General features: G+C 37.8%; 1 protein-coding gene across 3 annotated transcripts in view; it reads left to right on the top strand.

Annotated features, from left to right (window-relative positions):
• Positions 1 to 3,267: 3,267 nt before the first annotated feature.
• bcas3 (BCAS3 microtubule associated cell migration factor) overlaps positions 3,268 to 11,677 on the top strand; it is a 319,817-nt gene continuing 311,407 nt past the window's right edge. For all 3 annotated transcript variants that reach the window (XM_085371717.1, XM_085371719.1, XM_085371718.1), the window contains exons 1-5: positions 3,268 to 3,350; positions 6,936 to 7,028; positions 7,946 to 8,000; positions 8,322 to 8,397; positions 8,585 to 8,691. In XM_085371717.1, the coding sequence (XP_085227843.1) occupies positions 6,958 to 7,028; positions 7,946 to 8,000; positions 8,322 to 8,397; positions 8,585 to 8,691 (309 nt within the window). In that variant the 5' untranslated portion in view covers positions 3,268 to 3,350; positions 6,936 to 6,957. The remainder of the gene's footprint in view (positions 3,351 to 6,935; positions 7,029 to 7,945; positions 8,001 to 8,321; positions 8,398 to 8,584; positions 8,692 to 11,677) is intronic.

Below are 11,677 nucleotides of genomic sequence, written 5' to 3'. Positions count from 1 at the left end.
TCCTGTTTCATGCTCAGTGTATTTGTAACTTTCAATGTTGTCTGTTTGTGCATCTTGCAAATAAACCTTTGAACCTAATGAAATGATAGTATGTGTTTAATTTTGGCCTGCATCAGTGGGAAATGCCAAGTTATATACGTAAAGTTATAGAAATCAGCACTCCCGTTGTTCATCATGATCTTAGTAACTTTTTTCCATAACAAAGAAATAGGTCTTGAACAAATATATGACACATGAATATTTCACTAGTGTTGTAACGTCACATCCTGTTAGCTTTTCTCTGGAAATTATCATTTTATAATTCATAATGCCTCATAATGGTAATTCATCAACATGGCTGGAGAGAGTTGATTCAGTTAAAGGACTAGATGTTACAGTCCCTGATAATGCATTGCTTTAGATGGAGAGACTCTTGAGTGATGGCTGTTATGAGGAAAGGCAGCCCAGAAACTTTGTCAGCAGCACGCACCATTGTGTGCCTCAACTTTCGGTCTTTTACCCAGGCTAATCTGCCATTTTCCTTCCTTGGTTAGGTTTAGGAATTAGAGATCGATCTAGATTACCATTTTAAATTTGTGACACATCATTAGTTGTGGACCTTGGGTTCATCAGGTGTTTCGGCCGTTATCACCAGACACCCTCATCCAAGGAGGCCCTGCCAGGGTTGATCAGGCCCTGGAGTGTGTCGCCGGTTTATGTTAAAATTTTTCTCTTCTTCTTTCTTCTGTTTAGTTTCCTACATTTTCTTTCTATATGTTCACTGCAACTGAGAAAAAATAATAATTACCTCTTTAGCATTTACAGAGCCTAACTTCTTCAAAGGGATAGAAAAGGTGATAGAGAGAAGTAAGACAAAAGGGGACAAGATAGGAGAGAGAAGAGCCGGAAGGGGGGCACCCGGTCTGGCTTCCCACACCACCTTATATACAGTCTGTTTAAGTGTGATTAATTTAACAAACACTTGCAGCAGCATCTGCAGCAGTTACACAGTGATTAGTAATAAACAGAGCCAGTGTGATTGAGTCGAGAGAGTGAGTGGATTTAAGAAAGTGGGTGACTCAAGTGTGTCAGTTGGTTTGTTTTTGTTTTTTTATTGTTGAGATGAGTTAGAATTTTGTTTGTTTGTTTGTTTTAAAGTTAATTTAATTTTCAAAACTTGCACATGATCTTCAATTTGTAGCAGATCTACTGACTATCACATAGCAGCTGGAGCAGTCTCAAATGGAGTTCAGTCCACTACTGCCACCTGTGGCCAAGTGCTATAACCCACTACTAGATTGACTTGTGACACATCTGCAGTAGAGGCTGAGGGGCTCCACTTACACCTGGAGCATTCAAACCTACCCACAAACATGTTGAAAGGCGCAATGTGGATTGTCAAGACTGAAACCAGTCATTAAGCAAAGACAACAGGGATCTTTTTTCTGCTTATTTAGTATGCACAACATTTGTAGTCGCCTTCTGCACAGGGGAAGTCCACGCACACTGTGTACAGCCCTGTGTACAGTCCCAGCAACACTCCAGCACATCTTGGTTGGTTGTAGGACTAGCCTTACTCAGGGCAGATACACATAGAGACACAATCAGGTCCTCAGGTGTCTAGCCGAGAAAGCTGAGTGCAAGAGAAAATCCATTGACGCTCAACCTTTTGCGAACCAAGAGAAGTGTCAGTTTTCATCAGCATTTGTCCTGGAGGGGGACAAGCCGAGGACTAGCCCTTCCGCCCTGGACCTGGGCCCGCTGAAGGTCGCCAGGGATTGGCAGATGCGAGTGGACTTGGATCAGACGCTAATCTTTTCCACAGAGATCGTAACAACTACTCTGCCACCAGACCTCGTCCTTTGGGCTTACTAAAAACTTGCCACTGAGCTGAAATCTTTGGGAAATCTTTTTGTAGCCTAAGCCTGCTTTAAATTTCTCAATAACTTTATCCCTGACCTGTCAGGTGTCTAAATCCAATCGAGAATCTGTGGCAAGATCTGAAAACTGCTGTTCACAAACGCTGTCCATCTAATCTGACTGAGCTGGAGCTGTTTTACAAAGAAGAATGGGCAAGGATTTCAGTCTGTAGATGTGCAAAGCTGGTAGAGACAGACCCTAAAAGACTGGCAGCTGGAACTGCAGCAAAAGGTGGTTCTACAAAGTATTGACTCAGGGGGCTGAATAATTACGCACACCCCACTTTGCAGTTATTTATTTGTAAAAAATGTTTGGAATCATGTCTGATTGTCGTTCCACTTCTCACGTGTGCACCACTTTGTGTTGGTCTTTCACGTGGAATTCCAATGAAACTGATTCATGTTTGTGGCTGTAATGTGACAAAATGTGGAAAAGTTCAAGGGGGCCGAATACTTTTGCAAGCCACTGTATATAACAGTGATGTACTGTTAGTTGCTAATTGTGAGAGGGAAGGATTCTTTAAAAAATATAATAAATGTTCTTCCTAATATTATTATTCTTCCTGTTAATAATAATAATAATAATAATAATAATAATAATAATAATAATAATAGATTAATATTAACAAAATAAAACACAATGAAATTATTGACAAGTTGTACATAAATGATCAAACTCAATAATAAATATTTGGCTGAAAATGTTTCCCATCAGTGTTGTATGGATCAATATTGTTTAAGGCAGAGGGCATTTTAAATACTTTAGATTCAGTTAGCTGTCCACCATCAGATTTCTACAAAATGATACATATGTATCATTTGTGCATGTCAGGACCACATACCTTTGGGAAAAAAAAGATTATTTTAAATATAACAATAATAAATAAAATCACATCTCCATATTGACATGATATATACAAAGTAAGTAACAATTAAAGCCACAAAACCTATGTTGTTATCACAATAAACAAACGGGGATTTCTCTAAGCGTGTGGATCATAATCACCGATAGTCTGGTCTAATGTGCAGCTTTGTTTAGAATTGTGCAAAGCTTGTTTCTGAAACCTCAATACAATTCGTGCACAGCTGCTTCAAATTATTTAGTGTTTCACGAAGCATTACTTTCACTAGACTATCACTAGTCCTAAGTATTTTGATTGCTTAACTACAGACACTTCAAGTCTCTTATTATGATGTAAATTAAAGACACTTGGAGGTTAACAATGACTATTAAGTTGTAAAAGCTTTATTTGTAATGCGACGTAATCGTTGTGTCCGCCTTTGCTGTTGTTTGGTTGGTTTGACGAGAACGTATCCGTGATCTGATTGGCTTTCAATGACACAACACAGTTCCGCAAATCTAGTCTGTTTGTGTTTTGACTGTTTTTTGCAGAGAGCTTCAGAGCACCACGAAGTGTATACACAAGGAGACTGTCAGCGTTCAGCTCCTCGGTTCGTAACTATAGCTGCTAGCTATAAAACATAATGCTTTATTGAAACATGACAAATGTATCTCCAGCTGTTGGGTTTTAACTCTATTCTTCTAACACTATGAGGGACTTTTATCAGCTAATGCTAGCTAGCTATGTTAGCCGTATGTTATCTAGTGAGATAACTTTCGCGTTAGCCAATGGCTGTGTTGTGTTCCCTTGACAGCTGTTACAATTGTCACCCGAATGGGTCCGCTAGCTGCTAGTGGTACTAGCTCGCAGAATAAGAGTTTCGTGTATGTAACGGAGGCTAGGAATGTCAAGCTTCTCAGGCATGTTGTTTACTGTATGTAGCTTTGTCTCTACCGCCACACAAGCTTTTGCCCTGTGTGATTATAACGGTTTTCGACTGGTCTTATTAGCCCCGGTAGTTGCTTGGGAATGCTTCCAAAGACAAAAGAAGGATAACTGAATGTGGTTTACTAAGTGGCTAAATGCATAAAGACCCTGTGTCATTAGTTTATAGGGATGCTTCATTTCGCCAAGCCAGTTTTTGTTAGTGTCGAGGCACTGGTATTAGCATGTGTAGTATACATAGTTTGCAGTCTAAATAAATTGTCAGACCTAGAATGTATTTGTCTTACTAGGGGCATAGCAAACAGCTGCTTCAGTATTATCGTGGCATATAGCTGCCCCGGCTCTCTGGTTCAAATTCATGGTGGCAGCTGTATCCATTGGCCCCATGTCCAGCTCCTCAGATCCTGTTGGTGCTCAGAGGTTAGCTTTGAAATATAAATCCACAGCTGGAATTATATAATCACAGAATATAATTCTGTGGAATAATTCCACAGCTTGCTTAGGCTGTGTGGAAGAGTGTGTGTCCTATTTTTTTACCAGCTGATTTGGACTATCCACGGGAATTCATGGTCGGATCTATAAATGTTAGCTGTCTTATAAAGACCATGTTATACCTTTTGCCGAAGTGTACTAGGTATAAGACAACACCTTAAAATCCTCATACTTCTGTTCTGTAAGTTTACTGTCAGAACACTGTCAGATCTTACTGTCTGTGCTCTCCCAGAAGCTCAGATTTTGCAACAACCCCATTTATACTCTGGGTTTTATTGGTGTTTTTATCTTAGATTCACTGATTACAGGTTTTTTAACTAATACGTCTGTGATGCTTGGTGTATTTACTTTAGTCGCACTGAATTTCTGCTTTCAGTGCTGGATTTTCCAACTACCCTTCTGAAAGAATTTGTTTTTTTATTGTTATAAGCTGAAGCCTGTTTTAGTTTTCTGTGTGAACAAAATGCGGTAATTTTGCAAAACATGCCATAAAACTAAGGCCACTAAAGGTAGCAGTACCAGGAATTTATTCCACTGCAAAATTAAGACTGTTTTAAACTCCACATGTCAGCGTCTCTCCACACACCAAAAAAAAAAAAAGGTTTGAGGTCATCAATTTTTTTTATATGTTGGAAGCACAAAAGAGCACCCTTTTAATTTCTAGTCTTGACCACAGAGAGAGACATACTGTGACAGTATTGTTGTTTGTGAGAAACCTCTTTGTGCAACTGATGGTTAAAAAAAATGGCTAAAATAAAACATTTCTATTCATTCTGATTTTTTTGTAATATACATGGAACGGTCGATTTGAGTAGTAAACCAGTGCGATTTTAGGCACTATATGCTCACAAATAACATTTGTTTTCTGAGGTTTTTTAAACATATTGCGATATGTAGTGTATGGTGATGTAGCCAAAAAATATTGCGATATTAGATTCTCCTCATATCGCACAGCCCTACCTCCTGGTAGGACATGTGGAACACCTTACCTAGAAGGTGACAGCCTTAGCCTTTGTTGGTGATGACAGTTTCAAGACACCTCCTGTCTGGAGAAACTTGCATTGCTCAAGTGTGATTTTGGCATTTAGACAGTCTTCAAATTCCAAAGGTTCCTTGGGCCCCGTCTATGATCTCTCAGCTTCTTTCCATAGATTTGGATTCAGATTCAGGTCTGGGCATTCTAGCAGCTTTATTTCTTTCTCTGAAACCAATTGAGAGTTTCCTTGACTGTGTGTTTGGGATCATTGTCTTTCTTAAACTTTCACCCTTATTTTATCTTTATCATCCTGGTAAATGGCTGCAGAATTTTATCAAGAATGTCTTGGCACATTTTTCCATTCATCCTTACTTCAGTTGTATGAATCGTGCCAGTGATGTATGCTTAAAAACAGCTGCACCTCCCTTTTTTCATGTGTTCAAAACTTGAAAAACGATGTGTTTTCACATTATCACACTAATTTATGAACAACTATAGTTTGATTTCTTTGCATGTATGGATTTGATGGGTTGTTAACAACATCTTGTAAGAATTTCATGTCAATAGCACCTTTGAAATTGGTGACGGGTTCAATACTTATTTTACCCGCTGTATGTCCAGGTACTAGTTTACCATTAACTTGTTGTAGTATATGAGCTGGTATACTTACTATATCAATTCATATACTACTTCCTCTCTGTGTTAAGTCCCAGGGATGCATGTCTACATTAGCCCGGGTGGTCTTAGAAACTCTTGCAGTGTCATTTGTTCATCAATAGGGGTTCTCTGCAGTCAATACTGCTTTGAAAAGATCTTGGAGGGTGTGGTATGCCTTTATCTCCTTGAATCATAAGCTGACAGTAAAAAGTGGTTCTTGTCTATATGACAATTCAAGTTTGAATTTAGCAGAAAAATAGCTTGGTTGGTGTTGTTGCCTAACAACAAGAATGTTTATAGTTTAAGCCATGTAATTTCCCTCCACCATAATGTGTCGCATGTATAAAAATAATGATCATAATTAAAAAGCTTTAATCTTGAAAATAAAATGGTTTGGTACTGAATGAGTGGCGCAATGATCATCAACTTTTAAACTATTTATAACACCTGCATGAAATGTAATGCATAAATAATACAACAAAATGCTGTGCTCAGTTCCAAACCAAATGTAACAGGAAACAGGAAAACATTTGCACATGTCGAGGAGCGTGTCAGGTTACATTTCACTGTGTGTTATACTTGTATAACTATGCATGTGACAAATAAAGAACCTTGAACCTTGAAAAACACTGATGTTGTTGTTTTTTTGTTTTTGATCCTAATAAAGTGTAGTTTTAGAAAACACTCATTTCTGGTTGGGGAAATTTCAATTGGCTGTCGCAGCCATCAGTCTACTGTTCACCCAAACATTGTAGACATTTAAAAGTACATTTGCATGATTCACTGTCTTTTTATTGTTTTGGTAGGATAAATAAGCCCAGTGCCTTTTGGCTATGGTTTCATTGTTGTTGTTACTAGACTTTGTTGTTCTGATCTTTGTAATTTGAAAATGCTTTTTGAACTAAGCAAAGAAGCAAAAAACTAACCTTGGATATTTATTTAGGAATCAATATTCTACAATCAACATTCTGCTGGATTTTACCATCTAGATTAAAAACCTAAATCTACTTCCTTTTTTCGGACATTGTAACTGCTTATTTCATGTCAGTGTATACATTCAACATTCGGTTTGTTTGTCAGGTCAAGTTAGTCCAGCTTGCTAAATGTCTCTTTTTATCTTTTCAGAATATCAAACCAAAAGGACAAAATGGCCTCGGACTCTCCGCGCAGACCGAGTCGTTGTGCTGGGGGGGTTTTGGTGCGAGCACAAGCTGCTACGTAAGGACACATCTTTGTCATCTATGAGTAAACACATGCACTGTATTTCTAAATACCAAGGATAAGAAATAGTGTACTTGATGAAATTGGATGTTCGATGATTCATGTGATCTCATGAATTGAGCCTCCTTTAAGTGTTTTTACACAGTAGTGTACAAAATCTTAAGCCACCCCTCATTACTTGATATTTTGCTATTAAAATGGATGCAGCGATTTATTGAAACATGTGCAAACATATATGGCACAAACAAACTTTGTACAATTCTCACAAGCTTGATAGTCAATATTTGGTATGAGCACTTTTATTTAAGGATATTCCAAAGCACTTCTTTGTTCACTCACTCCTTTTGTTTCTTTTTCTGACAAGATGATCCAACATTACTTCAATTATTTGGAGGTCCAGCCAAGATTTGCTACACCACTGGTCAAATGCAGTTCCAAACTATGGAAGAGCCTCCATTGTGTTTTACAGATGACTGTGATACACTGTTCTTTGCCTTTAACGTATCAAGAATTTTAAATTTGGATTATTCACTCAGTAGTTGATTTAACTAACACATCTGTGTTGCTGTTGATTTTTGGTCCAGTTTTTGTGTAGTCTGGCATACTCCAGCCTTTTCCATTTTTTCAAGTACACACTCCGCATCATGCCGAGATCATGTTTTCAGCTCAAAGCTCTTTGGAAAAACACTGAAAGACCCCTAGAAAGACGGGCGAACTACTGCTCAAGAACACTTCAAAAATTACAAAAAGTCCAGCTCTTTGAAAGCAAAATGTAAAGAAATGAGGGGCTATTCTTGACTCTACATCCATTTGATACTTACTTTTGCTTTGCTCATGTAAAACCCTATGCATTAATGTTAGGGTGTAATTCCAATGCATTCTGCACATTTGTTATGAGCTTTTTGTTTTTACAGGGAGCAGTCTTACATGGAGAGTGTTGTGACCTTTCTGCAGGATGTAGTACCTCAGGTAACTTTCCTCTTTTTTTTTTTTTAATTCAGTTTTTTTACTGAATAGACAACAACATTATTAGCAATTAGCATACAACATTGAAAAACCACACTGAAAACAAATTCTAAATATTTTCACAGCCTGTCCCTAATTTTATCAGTTTTATTGATACTCGATGTACATTGGTTAGAAACCAGAAAGGCAACAGGGAGGGCCTGGTTGAAAATGCAAATGCAAATGCAAATACAGTGTTGCAGATAGGTCTTGCATCCTTTAGTATTATTCCTCAGTGTTGTTCATGTTTTTGCTGCGTCTGTTTTGCCTTCTTTCTTTCTACAGGCATATACTGGGGCTCCACCCACTGATGAGAAAGAGAAAATCATTTGGGTTCGATTTGAGAAAGCTGACATTAATGGTATGAAGTCATGACTCAAATATTGAAAAGCCGTAGTCATCCTCTGTGTATACACTGATCTACTAATTTAAAACTTTAAAAAGTCTATAATACGTTATGCCTTTCCAACAATGTATTGTAACAGTGTTACAAGTTTTAACTTTACTGTTATTTACTATTGCTCATTACACATTTTCTGTTTGCAAAGACACTGCACGCAACCCAGAGTTTATGGAGATGCACAGTGGCACTACTGACCCTCCACTCTGCCTCATGATTGGCTATACTGATGGAATGCAGATCTGGAGCGTATCTGTAAGTTGCATCTAATTGGTCCTTTTTTTTGCTTGATCCTTTTCTGCCTTAACTTTTCAGAGCTGTGATCACTTCAGTTTGTTTTCAGTGTAAGCAGTTAGTTCACTGCTGAGCAAGTTTTTTAAACCTTTCTAAAGAAAGTGAAGCTTTTCAAATTACAAAGTGTAGATAACTCATCTATAAATATGTCTGTGTGATTTTCTGTGACTCATTAGTGATACTCCTTTTTTGAGAGTGTCATCAACCAATATTGCCAATCTGAAAGATTAAAATAAACACAGCTTTTACTATGTCAGCAGTCAGCATTTGTTAAGCTTGTGCAGTTGGAGGAAATAAACTGTGCACTTACTGGGCTCAGAACTCAAATGTTGGCTACGAACATTTGCTACTCTTGGACCTGACAGGATCTGACTAAAAAATGCATATTAATTTGTAACTTGCTATAGCCAAAATACTTGCTGGCAGTTCATTGAATGAAATGCTGGCTTGTTAAAATTTAAGTACCAATGGTGTCCATTTATTCTACTGTAATGTGCTGTCATGATAGCTGTGTTGGAAAACGTTTCTTTTTTTTCCAGAGTGTTTGCTAGTGGTTATCTAGTAATTAGTTATTAGTTATCTTGCTAATTGAATTAATTGAAATTCTCAAGAAAATGTTTTGAATATTTTATATCTTTATGGTTGAAAAAATAATGAAACTGTACACAACTATAGTCACATACTTTGAAATGCACACAAGAAGCAAGAATGAAATAAAATCACTGAAGTAGGTTCGAAGATATTAAGAAGTAATATTGCAAATGAAGCTTACTAAAATAAACTTAAACAACTCAATATGTTCTTATGAACCCCTGTGGCTAACCTGGATCTAACCTAATCATCACTTCATGCTTTAAAGTCAAGAATGTGTTGCAGTGTAGGTCCGTGTCCACTAGCCGGCGATGTTGACCATGTTATGGGTTCTTTGATACAGATAGCAGCACTTCTTACAGCTCGTATCATGTCTGAGTACTATGTTAGGCATGTCCACCTTTTTGTGAGTAAAGGCTACGGAGAAAATGGAAAAAAAGAGTAGAAACTCACACAGCAGTGGCAGTGATTGTCCCACATCTTCACGGGCAAGTGTGGCCACTTCAAGAATTCTCTTTGCAGTACAGAATAGATTGCAAAAGAGATTCAACACCTAATGCTCCTTTTAATGTTGTTCTTTCAGTGCCTGTGTTTATCACAGGTTTAAAAAGTCTGGCACTGACCCGTGCCTTCCTTCAGGGTCGAGTCTTTTTAACGGTGTGGGAATCAGTCCATTACAGCTGTTAGCTACTGCTGAAACTCTCCTACATGTCCATCAAAATTCATGTAATCACATTATCACGATATGTATCAAGACTGTACAAACCTATGATTTATTTTTAAAGCAACAAAATTTACTTTCATAGCTGGATGATATAAAAATACACATGGTACTGACACATAAGACTAGTGAGGAAATTGTGATTGTGCAGTTCAGTTAATGAAGGATACATAATTGCAATATTAAGCAAGTACTAATAATAATAATATGACTTTAACCATCTTAACAATTATCAAATAATATTATTAATATTATGATAAAAAAAAATTAATGAGTATATTAATTAATGATGTTTTAAGAAAAATGTAGTTGGTTCTATTGTGTGTCCAGGATAATTTATAAATGTATTGTGAGTGATACCTGCAGTTCTGCCACACTGCAATGTCATGTTGAATGTAGCCACAAGGTGGAGACCTATTGATAGGCTGCCATGTTATGACATGCTACTGATTGACAAGATATGGATTAATGTGACCTCTGTTATCTGTAGCACGGCTCTGTGCCACAGATAATAATTATCTGTGGCAAAACGAGTCAAAGTAAAATGTTGTTTAGGGCAAAAGTGTTCTGTTTGGCTCGTATTTCTTTTTACATAATGTTGGTGAAAAAGTAGTTCCTGTCTTCAAATATGTTTTTGTAACTTGGACAGTGTTAAACCTCGTAGAGCCCTCACCCAGAGTGGGCAAGTTATTTAGTCTTTATAAAAAACGACTTCTTCAAAGTCAGACTTGGAAAATCATTAGAAGATTTTGTCAGCTTTGTAACTTAACAAATTATCCACAACACTGCGAAGGCTTCGCTCACCAAGTATCGCCTTTCATGTGGAGGCTGTCACAGAAATATGCAAACTTCACATACATCCTGTGAGATCTAAACACACCGAAGTCCTTAATCAGTCTCTTTATAAACATCCACAGGCCACGGCTAAAAAGACACACTCTTACTTTATTCATGATCACACACGTTGACCAGAATGATGTGGCAAATCTCGTGTTGTGAGCAGACTTTCTGTTGCATTGTGGAGGAAAGGATTACAGCTGTTTTAGCAATGCTACACACACCCGGTAAAATAGCCTTTTCTGCCTTTCTGTTGCAACTGACACCAATTCTGCAGCAAAGGCTGGCCTGTTATTGCACACTTTCCTTTTCTATTGTTTTCCTTTTAAGTTTTCAGAGTTTCCAGGATGTTTATGGGTTATGTTTTTTTCACAGGCTTTTTAAGTAAGCACCTAAGGTGCCTTGCTCTCTGGCTTTTGAGTGGCCGTGAAGTGTTTGTGACAGTTGCTAAGCCAACACCCTCTGTAATGGCTCACCAGAGTACGAACACACATTTACACACATGCTTTCACAGACTCATGAGGCGGGGACTCTGACTGGTTGTATGGATACTGACAGAGGTGTTCAGGTGATGTAGATTACAGTCACCTCTCACTGGAGAGGTGTCACCGAGCACTGCGTGATAAGAGGCAGACTGTCATAGACTAATTGTCTGTGATTGTGTTGATGAAATGCTAAAGTAAAATGCCTGTTCGGAGTGTGAGTCGATGTGTCGAGGAGTTGGAGCCATCTTACAAAAAGGGTCAAAAACCCTCTCCTTTATAATTCAGAAATATTAATACATGGATGGGCATGGGG

The sequence above is a fragment of the Diplotaxodon limnothrissa genome, linkage group LG14 (assembly GCF_057381915.1).
Source record: "Diplotaxodon limnothrissa isolate DT_005_m linkage group LG14, D_limnothrissa_male_GT1.1, whole genome shotgun sequence".
In the NCBI taxonomy this organism is placed as follows: Eukaryota; Metazoa; Chordata; class Actinopteri; order Cichliformes; family Cichlidae; genus Diplotaxodon; species Diplotaxodon limnothrissa.
This window is presented reverse-complemented; position numbering and strand designations above follow the sequence as displayed.